At 42.1% G+C, this 16,711-nt stretch overlaps 1 protein-coding gene across 1 annotated transcript in view; it reads right to left on the bottom strand.

Moving 5' to 3' along the window:
- Positions 1-10,894: 10,894 nt before the first annotated feature.
- LOC126456330 (uncharacterized) overlaps positions 10,895-16,711 on the bottom strand; it is a 33,172-nt gene continuing 27,355 nt past the window's right edge. The window contains exon 4 of the mRNA XM_050092080.1: positions 10,895-11,741. Within this exon, the coding sequence (XP_049948037.1) occupies positions 10,926-11,741 (816 nt within the window). The 3' untranslated portion in view covers positions 10,895-10,925. The remainder of the gene's footprint in view (positions 11,742-16,711) is intronic.

Genomic DNA, 16,711 nt, shown 5'->3' with positions numbered 1-16,711 from the left:
ATGGTTGCAGGTTCGAATCCTGTCTCGTGCATGGATGTGTGTGATGTCCTTAGCTTAGTTAGGTTTAAGTAGTTCTAAGTTCTAGGGGACTGATGACCTCAGAAGTTAAGTCCCATAGTGCTCGGAGCCAGAGCCATAACCTATCATTAATTAATGTAACTTTCATTGCAGAAGGTAGAAATAGAAATTTAATGGAGTATGTTGTAAAATCCCACGTAATATAAACAAAGAGATCATTCATTTACTATACTGAAAGTATTAAACCAGAATTAGTAATACTGATAAATGTTATTAAAAATTAAACACATTACAGTGATTGACAATAAATATTCATTAGCATAGGCCTATAGTTCTATCCATTGTCTGATTGTTTTGTGCTTATAAAACCTTACTGTGTTCACCTTTATCTCTAGTGAAAATGGACCATGTGGCATACTTTTTGCAATGGAAGGTATTGATTATTTCAATGGCATCAATAGAGCACTTTGGATATTGTGGAAGCAGAATTCACTAACTCTGTCTTGGGTCATAGAATTTGAAAGGTGTCAGGCAAATCCAACACCTTCCATGAAAATCCTGACATGATAAGCAAATCCAGAAGTATGTCAAATAGCTCCGAATAAATCGTGACATTAAATCAACCAATGTAATACGAGTAACGAGTGAGCAAATGGAATACCACAGACTAACACAAGAATGCCTAAATGCATGTCATACCTTCCCACCGTGAGACAGACGCAGTTCCGAGGGGAGAAACGAGAACAGAAGCCGAGAGCAGAACCGTGTTAAGCTGAAGGCCCTACGATAAGGGACGAACACCCACGTCGCCAGCTAACCGCTAGGACCACCCCCCAGCCCATGTTAAAAGCTAGAGCCCTCCAGAAGAACAGTATAGATCTTACGATAACACAAAAAGGGCCACACCACCCGCAAGTATTAGCGTGAGACTTTTTCGCGTCTCTGTTACGTCAGGACCACCCCCCAGCCCATGTTAAAAGATAGAGCCCTCCAGAAGAACAGTATAGATGTTACAATAACGCTAAAAGGACCACACCAGCTGCAAGTTTAAGCGTGAGACTTTTTCGCATCTCTGTTACGTTGCAAACTTTAAAAACATTGCCCCATCACGAAAAGTATAACGTTTCTCATTGGATGGACAGAATTTTTGTAGGCGGAGCTTAAGGTTAACATTGAGACCCTGATTGGTCAGATGAAAACACAGCCAGATAGTTTTTTTAAACCAACTTCGGTAAATTGTAGTAAGGAGAAGTTAGGAGGAGTTGCTTCCGAGACAGCGAGGTGTGCGGAGCTGTGCTGCCCGCCACTCCTTGACGAACACCGACAAGGTAATGTACGCACGCGATACCGCATTTTTGAGCGCATAAGGCTTCACTCAGAACTGCAGAAGTCTCATCTGTTACACCCCCTTTTTGCGTAATACTAGTGTCGACCATCAATTAAAGCTCATGGTGTTCACATTTGCCACTTGAAGTAAAAATCTGAAACGCGATGATTTTTCTGTTATATAGTTATTGAGAAGCCACATCAGCCACTGTAATTTACGACAAGTTAGGTAAGTAATTAAAGATAATCGAGGGTCACTGTAGACCATTTTGATAGTTTTCTCTTTTGTGGAACTTAATTTAAACCTAGATTATAGATGTGATATGGCATAGGTCATCCTTCGATCCATTGTAGAACTTGGAAACCCATTCAGGGAATATTTGTTCACGTTTTTGTTGAATGTAGTTGGTTTTTACCATCCTGTATTAAAACATTTCCTTTTATTAATAGTGCAATTTATAAACAATGTTTTGTGAGTAGAATAAAATTTCCAATGGTAAACTTAACTGCTTTTTCGACGTTATTTTACCAGCTAACTAAAAATAGGAAAGCCTTGAACCCCTTCCACTAAATTTAGTTAGTATTAAGATTCTTAAACAGAGTGTGCAGTGGAGCTGACGCTGAAATCATTAAGTATTTGGTTATAACATCGCTAGTCTCACTGAACTCTTCTGAATTCTACATGTCATGTGTGGTCTGACGTCTCCTTACCAGCAACAGGTCCCAGGTTCAAACTAGTCAATTCCCTAAAAAAAACACGCTCAGAGCGTCGTTGCGCGAAAGTGGTAGGGAGACACGATATAGAACAAAGAGACACCACGCAGAATGTAAGAGAATGGCGACCCTGCCAGGATGGTAAAATACCATGATTGAAGGTCGACCACATGTCTAACTAGGTCAGAAAAATATCTTATTGAAAAATTTTTGTAAAAATAATTTTTTTTCCTAACGTTATACATAGTCGAAAACAGTAGCTGCAGCGATAGATAGTAAAAGTATTCAAGAGACAGTGAGACATTCTAGCAGAGAAAGTAGCATAATTAAGTTATGACTATTAAAAATTGTTAGAATTAAGTTTTCTACTCAATGCAAGCACACAGGTGGCGGATACATCGTTGACAAGTTGGTTCTGACCCAACAAGTGAATGGTTTGTCAAGTCGTGTGAACAAAAAGTTTATGAAACGCGTGAGATCGTATGAGCGCATGTTGACTCGAAGTAGGGCGCGTGAATTGCTTTTAAAACAGAAAATAAGGGATTCGGAAAGATTAGCAATGGCAGTTCGAGACCTTGACCGATTTGAGGTAGAGACCCAGCATGAAAATGGATAGAGAATAGAGGACAGAAGAACAGACGATGCAGTATCGCGAGAAATAGGACATATAACGCACCATAACGAGGATAATGAACGTCAAGGCATAGAAAACGTAAGTCAGCATACGACAGAGGAGCAGGAAAGTAGAGAGACAGTCGATGAGGATTCTAACTTGCGTCTTGAATACGTAGAACCCATAGTACAAGTAATCAGAGCTCCCTCACCACAGAGTACAAGGAATTCGAGCAGAAACGTGTCACCGCACAGTTCAATGCAATCGGTTGCAAACCAACACTTGGGCGAAAACACAGAGCGTAGGACGTCGGAAGAAAACGCAATAGGACCCACCAATCTGACAGAAGTATTACAATTAATGACGGAAACCATGACAAGACAAAATAAAGAAATTGCGAACCAAATTAAAATTCAAAATACAGAAACGACGAAACAAACTGCAGAAACCACGAGACAAATGCGTGAGATTAAAGAACAAAACAAAAAAATTCAGTTACACCTAAGTCATATTGAAGACGAGGCAAAAGAATATCGAGAAGTCATAGGAAACTTAATAACAGGTCACAATCAATTGAGAACAGACATTGACAAGGTACAAGCGGACGTAGAAACATTGCGTAATGACATTCAGGACGAGATCAAAACATTACGTAACAACACCCAGGGAGAAGTCAAGAAACTAGAGAAACAGATAAACGAAATTACTAGACAAGCAGCAGGTACAGCGCGTGAAATTGTTGAAAATAGTGTGTTACACAAACGTATCACAAAAGCAGCGCTGAAAAGATATGATAACCGCATAGTCAAAATAGAAGCGCAAACGAAGCGACAATTTCAGAAATTGCGAACAGAGTTGTTGCAAACCATTGAAGAGCGTAGTGAACAGGATCGAACAAGCACAGAGTCTGCAACCACATCCGTATCTGTAGCGGCACCGGAAAAACAAGCTATTAACGAAGATATTACACATTTGCGATTCCAATCACAGGCGGAAAGTAACATACGTGAAATCAGACAGCCTGCACAGCAACAAACACGTTTCGAAATTCTTGATGAACAAACGTCATCACAGACACATGCGGAACCACAAATGTATGTTTCAAGACAGTTTGGATCGTGCAATGAAGCAGCAAGGTTAGCCAGACAAGATACCGAACCAATACCTGACAATGGAAAGCCAGGTCGCGAAGAGTACAGTGCAATGCATTCAGCTACACGTTCACAACCGATGGAAGACAATTATTGCGTACCACTCCAAGGGTAGGCGAAAGTTACAGTGGACAATATCCAATGGATCTACCACAACCGGAAAGATCGACGGGTGAAATGATCGGAATCAAAAGTGGCGAAGAATCGCAAATTTCATATGGAACTATGACGAAGTACGATAACGATCATTTCCTCACAGTCAGAAAATTTCAACACTTTCGAGAAGGAAACTCATTACATCCACGAACTTTTATTGATCAATTCCGAGTAGGATTACCAGAACACTGGGTGCTAGCACACAAATTAGACTTTATATTTGCACACATGTCAGGAACAGTCGCAGAAACCATGCACAATGTTGCAGCGACATGCCGATCGTACGAAGATTTCAGAGAGAAGTTTCTCTCACGATATTGGTCCAGCGAAGCACAGAACAGAGTGAAGTACGAATTATTACAGGACCCATATTTTGAAAATTCAGGAGAGAAGAGTCCCGTGAAATTTTTCGAATTAATGGCAAAGAAAAATCAATGCTTAGATGTACCATACAGTGACGGAGTGTTGATTAAATTATGCGCGATGAAGTTACCATTGAGATACCAGCAATTATTAGTAGGTCGCGGAGGCAATGACGTCGAAGCATTTAAAGGTATTCTAAGGGAACTAGAGTTCATATTTTCGGAAGATGACGCAAGAAAAAGACGAAGCGCACGTGAAAACGAAAGCAAAAAGCATTGGAATACGAAGAAACAATAATTACGAACCATGTGATAACTTCGCACCAAGAAACGACAATAGATTTCAACAAAGAACCGGTTATGGATTTAGAAGAGAATATGGCAATAACTATAATTCACCAAGGAACGGCAACAACTATTACAGAGGGAATAACGACAACCGGAACGGGTACTGGAGAACCAATAGACCGACAAATTATCAACAAAGAAACCACTATCAACAAGCTGAACAAGAAAAGAGAATACAGATAAAAGAGGTGAAGGTAAGACCACCAAACCCCGATAAACGTTCGAATTGACAGCTAAGCGCCCATGCCAAAGGGAATGACGCACCGACCCAGGACAATTGCAGCACCTTGAACAAAGAAGTAAATACCTTATCACGAGAAGAGAAGAAGGAAGAAACAAATCCGCAGGGACCAGATGAAAACGAAGACAAGAAAATAACAATATCGTGTTGGGACGAAATTAACTGGGAGAATACTGACGAGGAAGATGAATTACCAGAGGCATGCACAACGAATGTAGGAGGAAAGGACGAAGTAGTGAGTATTGCAGAGCTATTTGAGATGGAAACCAGGGAAAGCGAATTCAGTGAGGATAATGCGCAGTCGACAGAAGTTGAAAATAAGTTACGAGTGGGCACACAACCCAACGTATATAATGAAGGAAGTTATGAAGCGATAATTAGAGCATTTATATGTGATTATGTAGAAGTAGCGACGAAGAAGGAGAAGATAGACGAGGATGAGGAAAAAGTAGAGGATGTTGAAGAAAGCGTAAATGAAGGAAGAAATAGAGAAGAGGAAATAAAAGAGAGAGAAGTAGCAGTCGAAGCTTATCCTACAGGAAGTTCGAATTCACAAGGGAAATTCCTAAAAAGACTCATGTATGATTCAGTGGAGGATTCGTTGATGCAAGAAGAAGAAGAAGAAGAACAGAACCAACCATTTCAGATTCAACCAATTGTGAAGGCATGGTAAAGCATATCCCAGTCAATATTGTAATTGATAGCGGAAGTGAACTGACTGCGATCTCAGAAAATTTATTCATGCAGTGTAATGCCAATGAGGAATTGCCAGTTCTGAAAACACGTAAGAGACAAACAAGGTTAACTCTTTCGTGTCAAGGTCAAAAGATCGAAGCCAACTTCGTGATTATAGCTAAACTAACTGTAGATTTGATTATAGGTGCAGATTTTTTAAATGAGAGACGAGCGATAATAGATCTGGGGAAAGATAGCGTAACATTCGGGAATGTCACACTTCTCTTTGAGCAAAAGCTAAAATTAGAAGAAATACCAGTTATAAACAAACAATTAAGAATTACGCGAGATAAAGAGGATGAAGAATTAGAATGGTATGCACAAAAGGGGGAATCGCCTCAACTCATGTTATAAGTCCATAAAGAAATCGACGAAAAATTGCAAGAAGTTCCAGGTATTTCGGAACACAGTAAAAGAGAAGTAGAGGGTATTTTACGCGATAAAGCAGAGGTATTTCTACCTAAGACTGGCAGTATTAAACACTTTCAGTACAAGTTTGAAGAATAATTTTATTACTGGTAAATAATCAGCACGATATTTCAAGATTATGTTGCAGATAAGATCGTCAGGAGAAAGAAGAATGAAGAGAGAGGAAGGTGGGAAAAAGAAAGTAATTTCAATAAAAACAAAAACAAAAATAACACCAATAGTACCATAGATTAAGGTGAAGGGATAAAGCGTAGATAGTCTAACAGCATGAAATACAAAAATGCTATACACCACGACACTACATAAAAAATAAAAAAAAACGAATTTGAGGATTTTTGTAGAGGTTAAGACTCAAAATATCTTAGAATTGTAACATGGAAAGGGCGCCGAAATTTGTAAAGCTTTTTAAGAAGGCGTAAAACAATGTAGGTACTAGACATATGTTAGACGATTATAAGTAAAACTTTTTGTAAGAACCATTGTAAAAACTCCAGCAAGGACGAGATGCAACGACCCACAAGTTGCAACGTGAGAAGTATCAAGAAAGAAAAGGACGTAATTAGCAAGACACGATTCCTACAAGGCAGAAGTGTCGAGAGAAGGGAAAGGACAGTGAGACCAACAAAAGGCACTTGTAAATCTCCTGCTGAAGGGACCGGTGCAGGGACTGACAAGCAGACACCGGACTTTCACTGCTCGTAAACCCCGTGACGCCCACTCAGAGGAGCGAGCAAAAAACGGCCCGACGTGAAACCGCTTGGGCAAGCCACCACTGGTAAAAAAAATATGTGTAAAAGTCACACTACTGCTACCAAACAGCACGCTGATGCACGAAACTGAAGAAAACGTCCACAAAGTAGAAATGACATGTCCAAACCATTTATCAAGCTGTTACTAAGAGGAGAACTTCAAAGCGACTAGTTATCAATAAATATTTCCATATCCTGCCCAGAAAAGAACCAAGAAGCAAGTAAGAAGCAGAGAAAAAGCAGGAAGAACAGAAGTTGAAGTTTCGCAAGATTGAGACCAAGAAAGAAGATGGGTGAAGAATAGACGACATACCTTCCCAAATCCCTACCCTATTGTAAACTAGTCGTCTGCAAAGTACAACAACGAAAAACGACCGCTTGCAGCGACACATAACGATGACTTTCATGCATACAAAGCCAGTAAACCACAAGATTCTGCACTCACAGCTCCATTCCATTATGGGACCTCCACAACAACAACACACACTTGCAAAGCCAACAAGGAACGACGAACAAAGCTGTACATCAAATACTTGCCCACATCCATCTCGCTCAAGTCCATCACCTTCATGCAAAAAACATTCGCCAACCTCATGCTTAAACATTCATAGGATTGTGTGAATGTGTGAAATCAAATTATGTGATATAGGAATTGTGCAAAAGAAACGTGTGAAAAACTAAATATGTTAAGCACACCAGACAGCTAATAAACTACAAAATAACAGTCATTGACTATGGACTTAAGTAAAAAATAGACTATCGATAACAATAAGTCATTAGTTCTGAAATGGACAGTATGTAAAGAACAAAAGTAAGACATAATAAACACTAAAACTATATGCCACTTATTATCTCCCCATAAAAATAAAAGAATAACTATATTTTACTTATTTTCTTCTTATAAAAACAAAGAATAAAAAATTATCTTGTTGGATGTTTTCCCTTTTTTTAACATTTGTACCATTTGTTAGGGTAATATCTCAAGACTTTTGTATGTATATTTCTTTGTCAAAGCAATTCTTGGAAATAATTCTTATTTGTTAGTGTAACAATGTTGAAATGAGTGTCTAGAAACAAAAACATTTTACTTGTACATGATTTTTAGAAAATGTGTTAGGAATAGATTTTACTTAATTACTACATTTATAAAAAAAAATATATTTCTAAGAAAATCGATGTGAAAGACTCCTCACTTTAGGCCAGTCCACACGCAACGATCTGTCTGCGCAAATGTCTGCGCACATCACATCTGTGCAGACAGATCGTTGCGTGTGGACAGAAGATTTGCACCAACCTGAGGTGTGTGCAAACCTGGAAGTTGGAGTTGGAGGTTTGAGCGAAACCTCTCAAATCTGTGGGTTCAAACCACATCTGCGCAGACAAGTTGGAGCGTGTGGACAGGAGATCGCCGCAAATCTGGCGCGAAACAGCTGTTTGCTCAGTCTAGTGTTTGTATTTGTGCGCACAGGGCATCAAAATGGCTGATACTCGTCAGTGTTCGCGCGAATTTATCAGTGAGTTCATTGAATTATATAGACACCACACGTGTTTGTGGAAGATAAAAAGTAAAGAATATAGTGACAGAGACAAAAAGGCAGCAGCATACAATTCTCTAATTGTAAAATTGCGGGCAGTTGACGCCTCGGCAAACCGAGAAACAGTGATAAAAAAAATAAATTCGTTGCGAACTGTTTACCAGAAAGAGTTCTCGAAGGTGCAGAAATCTCGAAGATCTGGTGTAGGAGTGGATCAGGTGTACCAGCCAACGCTGTGGTATTTTGATCTGCTTGGCTTTCTTAGTGATCAAGAAACGCCAAGACCAAGCAGGAGTACAATTGAAGATGAAATTGGAGTGTTAACGAGCGAGGAAATGGAACACGAGGTAATGTAAAACAATATATTTCACATACATTTATCAAGAGTTTATTCAAAAGAATATATTTGTGTGCAAACATAATAGAAAATTAACTGCTGTTATAAAAAGAAACATAAATATACTTGTGATTCTTGAGTTTCTCCCGGCGTATTTGATAATCAAAATATCCACGGGTATGCTGCCGGTCTATAGTGTCCAACGGGCACAATATTTCGGCGATCAAACAAGTCGCCATCATCAGGTGAACTGACGGACTGAGCTCCTGTGAACGTGCCGGCACGGAGATCCGTACGCTATGGCTGCTCAGAGGGAACTGGGTTCGGTCGCGGCGGCGGCCGATTTAAATACCCTCCGCCCGCGGCGCGCTCCCTCCGCCGTCCGCGCCCAGCGCCACGGTCGCGCGGTGGAACAGATTGCGACGGCGTCTGAGATGACGTCGGTGTGATGGCTCTGTCCGCCGTGGTCGTCACAACTATACGTCTGCTCGATTTACTCTTGATTAACCCAATCGCTGGTTCCCAAGCCTTGCTAAGATTATAGCCACAGTCACGTTTTATGAGGTCGTCATTGGTGCGAATTTCGATGGCCTCTCTAACAACGCTGTCCCAGTATCTCGACGTCTGTACCAGAATCCTCGTGCGGTCATACTCCATGGCGTGATTTTCCGACAAACAATGTTCAGCGACCGCCGACTTGCTCGGATACATCAGTCGAGTGTGCCTCTGGTGTTCACGGCATCGATCCTCGACGGTACGCATCGTCTGACCAATATACGACTTGCCACATTGACACGGAATCTGGTACACGCCGGCCTTCCTCAAACCGAGGTCATCTTTGGCGCTCCCCACCAGTGCACGAGTTTTATTTGGAGGACAAAACACAGTTCCGACCCGGTGTTTCTTCAGAATGCGGGCGATCTTCCCCGAGAGAGCGCCTGTGTATGGAATAAATGCAGTGCCTACCTCCTCCCTCGTGACTTCATCCATCTCAACAGGTTGTGCTGCAGTGATTGGGCGGAGAGCACGTTGAATCTGCCACTCTGCGTACCCATTTTTTCGAAATACAGTTTTCAGATGTTCCAATTCCTGGGGTAGACTCTCTGCGTCAGAGATAGTGCGCGCCCTATGTACTAGAGTTTTAAGTACCCCATTCCTCTGTGAAGGGTGGTGGCAGCTGTCTGCATGCAAATACAGATCAGTGTGCGTAGCCTTCCGATACACCCCATGACCTAGAGTGCCGTCAGCCCTTCCCTTGACCAATACGTCAATGGGTACGCAGAGTGGCAGATTCAACGTGCTCTCCGCCCAATCACTGCAGCACAACCTGTTGAGATGGATGAAGTCACGAGGGAGGAGGTAGGCATTGCATTTATTCCATACACAGGCGCACTCTCGGGGAAAATCGCCCGCATTCTGAAGAAACACCGGGTCGGAACTGTGTTTTGTCCTCCAAATAAAACTCGTGCACTGGTGGGGAGCGCCAAAGATGACCTCGGTTTGAGGAAGGCCGGCGTGTACCAGATTCCGTGTCAATGTGGCAAGTCGTATATTGGTCAGACGATGCGTACCGTCGAGGATCGATGCCGTGAACACCAGAGGCACACTCGACTGATGTATCCGAGCAAGTCGGCGGTCGCTGAACATTGTTTGTCGGAAAATCACGCCATGGAGTATGACCGCACGAGGATTCTGGTACAGACGTCGAGATACTGCGACAGCGTTTTTAGAGAGGCCATCGAAATTCGCACCAATGGCGACCTCATAAACCGTGACTGTGGCTATAATCTTAGCAAGGCTTGGGAACCAGCGATTGGGTTAATCAAGAGTAAATCGAGCAGACGTATAGTTGTGACGACCACGGCGGACAGAGCCATCACACCGACGTCATCTCAGACGCCGTCGCAATCTGTTCCACCGCGCGACCGTGGCGCTGGGCGCGGACGGCGGAGGGAGCGCGCCGCGGGCGGAGGGTATTTAAATCGGCCGCCGCCGCGACCGAACCCAGTTCCCTCTGAGCAGCCATAGCGTACGGATCTCCGTGCCGGCACGTTCACAGGAGCTCAGTCCGTCAGTTCACCTGATGATGGCGACATGTTTGATCGCCGAAATATTGTGCCCGTTGGACACTATAGACCGGCAGCATACCCGTGGATATTTTGATTATGAATATACTTGACTACTTGTCCATGTTTTACAACACAAAGTTTATTACGATACAAATCCATCCTGCCATGGAACAGCTCCAGTAGTACTGAAATAATGTTTATATTTATTTCTAACAGTTTTTGCGCTTTCAAAAATTTGTCCACTTCTTCCACGCTGCAGGGCGTGCATAATTTCTTCGTCACATCTTTCGCCCAGTTCAAGAGAACATTCGTTGATATTTTCGCGATCCAGTGACTCATATGGTGTGTAAAATTGCGGGTTTCTTCTGCGCAAAAAGTTGTGTAAAACACAGCAAGTTAATACCACAGTGTCAATATTCTCCAGCTTCAAGTTTATGGTTGTATGGAAAATACGGAACCTTGATGCCAATATTCCAAACGTATTTTCAACAACTCTGCGTGCCCTAGAGAGACGGTAATTAAAGAGTCTTTCTTCCTTTGATAATTTTTCTTGACGATATGGCTTCATTAAATCTTTGCGAATTGCGAAGGCATCATCACCAACAAAAACATACTCCATTAGGCCTATTTCCTGCGAATTTGCAATTCGTTGAGGTTGAGGAATTTTTAAACTATTATTAACAAGAAGTTCATAAAATTTAGTGTTCTGCAGAACCCCTCCATCGGATACTCTCCCATTTGTTCCCACATCACAGTACACAAATTCATAATTTGCATTAGCTACAGCCATTAAGACGACACTATTTGTTTTCTTATAATTGAAGAAAAACGATCCACTTTCTTTAGGAGGTACAATTCTGATGTGTTTCCCATCAATAGCTCCTAAACAGTGAGGGAACTGCCATTTGCTTTCAAAATCACTTGCAATTCTCAGCCAGTCTTCTTCACATTTTGGGAACTGCAATGAAAAAAAGAATTAAAATAAATTTGTGTAAAGTTTCTGTTAACAGTAACATTCAGCTAATTGTTAATGTACATGATCACAACAATAACAAAAAAATGAAACTCCATCGAGTTGTTCTTTGTCTGAAAGTGTTTTTGTTCAGTATTCATTCTACACTGTCTCAGAATTTTATGTGGATAAAGAGTTAGTTGCCCAGTGCAGTGTGTGTTTCGTAAGCATTCCTGTTTTCGTTTTAAGATGTGAGATTATGGAACTCTATAAGACCTTTTATTAACAATTTCTCGGTTTTTGTTAGCTAGACATATTTGTTAAGTTTTTCATTACACCATGTCAAATCATATACCACCACAATATTTACAGCTTGGCTCTTATCACAATGTATCAGTTTTGTACATTCCAATATGCATACATTTTTCCAAAAATTATTCATAAGCTCTATAAAGATATAAGAAACAAAATCCAAAGCAAAAATCACAAACATACAGTCTTTCTTATTTTTTCAGTGTGAAGGAGAGAATGACATAGAAAATGTAGCCATTGAAGATACTGACTCGAATCCAGTGACACCAGTAACTGGAGAGTCAACTCCAATGACACCAGTTACTCCGGAAGGGTACAGTACCGCCCGACATTGAAAATAGGTACGAAATACTTGATTATTTTTGTCAGCACAACACATTTTTTTTGTAAAATAACTCAATTTCAATTAATACAGCGAAGCCGGATACCAGTGTGGGAAAGAATGACAATTTATTTATTTAATTGATCACATGTGCACTCCCACAAAGTAAATCCCTACATCCAGTTTGGTGAGATCTGTGAAATGAATGAATGTATGGTCGTCTGCTAACCGCAGATAGTGAATGTGAATATATGATCATCTTTGAGTCGATCCTTTGGCCACCTTTGGTGGGACCAAAGAGATGAAATTTGCCTAAGCTTTGAGCGCCTGAATTGTGGCTGACCAATACGGTAAGAAGGTGCTCCCCCCACTTCGACAGAGGTGCGAGAGCACCTCGAGAACGGCCATATTTCAGCACTCTACCGCTGGATCTTGTGCTGTTAAGACCTGTTTTAGTTGTGCTTCGTAATGATGAAAGAGTGGAGACATGGTATGCATGTGGAATATTTAAGAGTAGTTTGAGATATTAATTTCTCTATTTCAGGAACTTTTGTGGGGAGAATTAAATGTCAGGCACGTAATATTAAAGGGATTGTAGTAATCTTCAGAAGTGACCAACGGTCACAATGGAACCACGTGTAGCAATAAGTTGAAATACTTCCGTGTGCTTAAGTTAAGCTGAATTACTAGCGTGTGTACAATAAGATGAAATATTTAAGAAATAGCGTGTGTACCATAAGTTGAAATATTTAAGAAATGGCGTGTGCAGGACTTGAAATTAGAGACGAGTACTTCCACGTGGTGAGTACTGTGTGAGTCTCAAACTGTGTATGAGACAAAAGATAAAGAGAAGTACTCGTCCATGGTATCAGTTGAGGACTCGCGTGTGAGCTTAATATTAAATTGTGTGATATGATTCCGTGTGACGCTAAATTTAAACTCTGAGAGAGAATCGAGGTGAGTCGGCCGTCTATCCAGCAACGCCACTTGGCTTGCATTGCACAGGAAGACGTGCATATATCTCCAGAGTTCACAGTAGGAAAGTAGAATTACAAAGTGGGGCAGTGTCGTGTGAAACTGGGATAAATATTAATTGAAGTGGGAAAGCTGAAAGTGATAATGTTGTGACTATTCTCTGTGTAGTATTTCATGTTGTAGTGTGGTGTATGTCATGTAATTTGGGTATGTGTGGTTTGCATGGGAGAGTAGCGAGGTAGTTTGAAAAGATTAGTGGGTTATGCTTGTTCCTTCGGTACCGCTCGGTCTGGAGGAAGGTTTAGTGATGATGATTGTGAGAGTCGAAGCGTGAGGTATAATAAAAGATCCACCATCCTATCCAGAAAGTGCACTGTAGCGTTAAAAGTAATTACGAGACCATAATATAGAGATTCACTATTGTAAAGCCATGCCCAGTGTGCGGAATTTCTTATGTGTTATTGTTGTAGGTTGTAGAATTTGTGTGTTTAGGTTAGAGAATTTATCGGAATAAATAAGATAGTGAAAAGAAAAAGATTGGTGGACTTTTACTTCGAATTGTATGTTGTCATAATGTCCCGAATTTATAATGTGTGTGGTGGCCACGTGTTGACAAAAGCCGTTAAATAAAGGACAAAAAAGAAAATGTGGTTTTGCCAGTGCGTAGTGTACAGTCAGAGTTCTGTAAATTATTGATAGTCAGATGCGTGTTTCCGTTGCGTATTAATCATATAGGAGGATAACTTGTAACTTAAATTGTGAGTACGAGAGTTCATGTTACTCGATAAAATTAAGAATGAATCCACTCGCTTGGCAGACCACTCATCTTGCAGGCCTGACTGCTTGATGCCACAGTATGAGCAAGGCATGTGGGTGCCTCTCACTCCGAGATCATCAAACTCTAATAACAGTTTGAGTAACGCTCCTCGTGGGAAGCGGAAACGTTCAATGGAGGATAAAACAGGCGAAATATTGTCACTGGTGGGCAAAACATTGAACACAATGCAGCCACCAGATCCATTCGACACATTCGGCCAGCATGTGGCGAACAAGCTACGTGCACTCACCCCTCAACAGAATATCATTACACAAAAATTAATCAATGATGTGCTATTGAAGGTGACATGGAGTCTTTAAACAGAAACTTTAAGGTTGTTGAGGTTGAGACACTTTCAAACATGGAAAGCCAAAACCTGACACAGTTTTTTAAAGGTTTTCAATAATGCAAAATGTTTCCATATGTTGTTTTTAATGTCATATTATAAGTGCAAGTGATGCATACTGTGAACAGTTGATAGCCAATAAAGTTCTACACTCCTGGAAATTGAAATAAGAACACCGTGAATTCATTGTCCCAGGAAGGGGAAACTTTATTGACACATTCCTGGGGTCAGATACATCACATGATCACACTGACAGAACCACAGGCACATAGACACAGGCAACAGAGCATGCACAATGTCGGCACTAGTACAGTGTATATCCACCTTTCGCAGCAATGCAGGCTGCTATTCTCCCATGGAGACGATCGTAGAGATGCTGGATGTAGTCCTGTGGAACGGCTTGCCATGCCATTTCCACCTGGCGCCTCAGTTGGACCAGCGTTCGTGCTGGACGTGCAGACCGCGTGAGACGACGCTTCATCCAGTCCCAAACATGCTCAATGGGGGACAGATCCGGAGATCTTGCTGGCCAGGGTAGTTGACGTACACCTTCTAGAGCACGTTGGGTGGCACGGGATACATGCGGACGTGCATTGTCCTGTTGGAACAGCAAGTTCCCTTGCCGGTCTAGGAATGGTAGAACGATGGGTTCGATGACGGTTTGGATGTACCGTGCACTATTCAGTGTCCCCTAGACGATCACCAGTGGTGTACGGCCAGTGTAGGAGATCGCTCCCCACACCATGATGCCGGTTGTTGGCCCTGTGTGCCTCGGTCGTATGCAGTCCTGATTGTGGCGCTCACCTGCACGGCGTCAAACACGCATACGACCATCATTGGCACCAAGGCAGAAGCGACTCTCATCGCTGAAGACGACACGTCTCCATTCGTCCCTCCATTCACGCCTGTCGCGACACCACTGCAGGCGGGCTGCACGATGTTGGGGCGTGAGCGGAAGACGGCCTAACGGTGTGCGGGACCGTAGCCCAGCTTCATGGAGACGGTTGCGAATGGTCCTCGCCGATACCCCAGGAGCAACAGTGTCCCTAATTTGCTGGGAAGTGGCAGTGCGGTCCCCTACAGCACTGCGTAGGATCCTACGGTCTTGGCATGCATCCGTGCGTCGCTGCGGTCCGGTCCCAGGTCGACGGGCACGTGCACCTTCCGCCGACCACTGGCGACAACATCGATGTACTGTGGAGACCTCTCGCCCCACGTGTTGAGCAATTCGGCGGTACGTCCACCTGGCCTCCCGCATGCCCACTATACGCCCTCGCTCAAAGTCCGTCAACTGCACATACGGTTCACGTCCACGCTGTCGCGGCATGCTACCAGTGTTAAAGACTGCGATGGAGCTCCGTATGCCACGGCAAACTGGCTGACACTGACGGCGGCGGTGCACAAATGCTGCGCAACTAGCGCCATTCGATGGCCAACACCGCGGTTCCTGGTGTGTCCGCTGTGCCGTGCGTGTGATCATTGCTTGTACAGCCCTCTCGCAGTGTCCGGAGCAAGTATGGTGGGTCTGACACACCGGTGTCAATGTGTTCTTTTTTCCATTTCCAGGAGTGTATTTCAAAACATGTTTTGTTGCCTCAAATCTTTTGTGCCTTGCCTGTTATTATTGTACCACATATTTTCTAGAATACCCAATTATGGTAGTGTCTTGTGTAAATTGCGGTGTACAGCTGTTGCCTTATATATGAAGTACCTGCGGAGAGACTAATTTCATTTCTTTTATTGTATCATTGAAACCTGACTGTCTCCCTTATAGGGACATAAAGTTTTATTGTGGTTCCTTAGAGTATTTGGGAAATTAATAGAAAGATATGCTATAATGAAGGTGATATAATAATTAGTTATTCAGGAAATGATCTGAAGAAATCCTCGGATCTTTTAAGTTCTGGTAACAAATAATTCATTCATCATAGGCAGTGCATTATCAATAATCAATGTGATGTCTTATTTGTACCACCACAGAAGTTCCAGGAGTGATTCCACTGAAGATGGATCATAAGAAACAGTTTAAGATTTTTCTTGTAGATAACACTATTACTTGACTTTTGCTACTATTCTCTTCTCTACAAGATAGAAAACATACAAGTCTTAACTGGGTGAGTTTGCTGCAGATATTAATCCACAACTGGTACACCTAGGTCCTATTGCCCTGAGGGAAACTCCTTTATTAATCTTTATTTTTGTAA

Source organism: Schistocerca serialis, chromosome 2, assembly GCF_023864345.2.
Source record: "Schistocerca serialis cubense isolate TAMUIC-IGC-003099 chromosome 2, iqSchSeri2.2, whole genome shotgun sequence".
NCBI classification, from domain to species: Eukaryota; Metazoa; Arthropoda; class Insecta; order Orthoptera; family Acrididae; genus Schistocerca; species Schistocerca serialis.
Note: the sequence above shows the minus strand (reverse complement) of the source record. Positions and strands in the feature narration are given on the sequence as shown.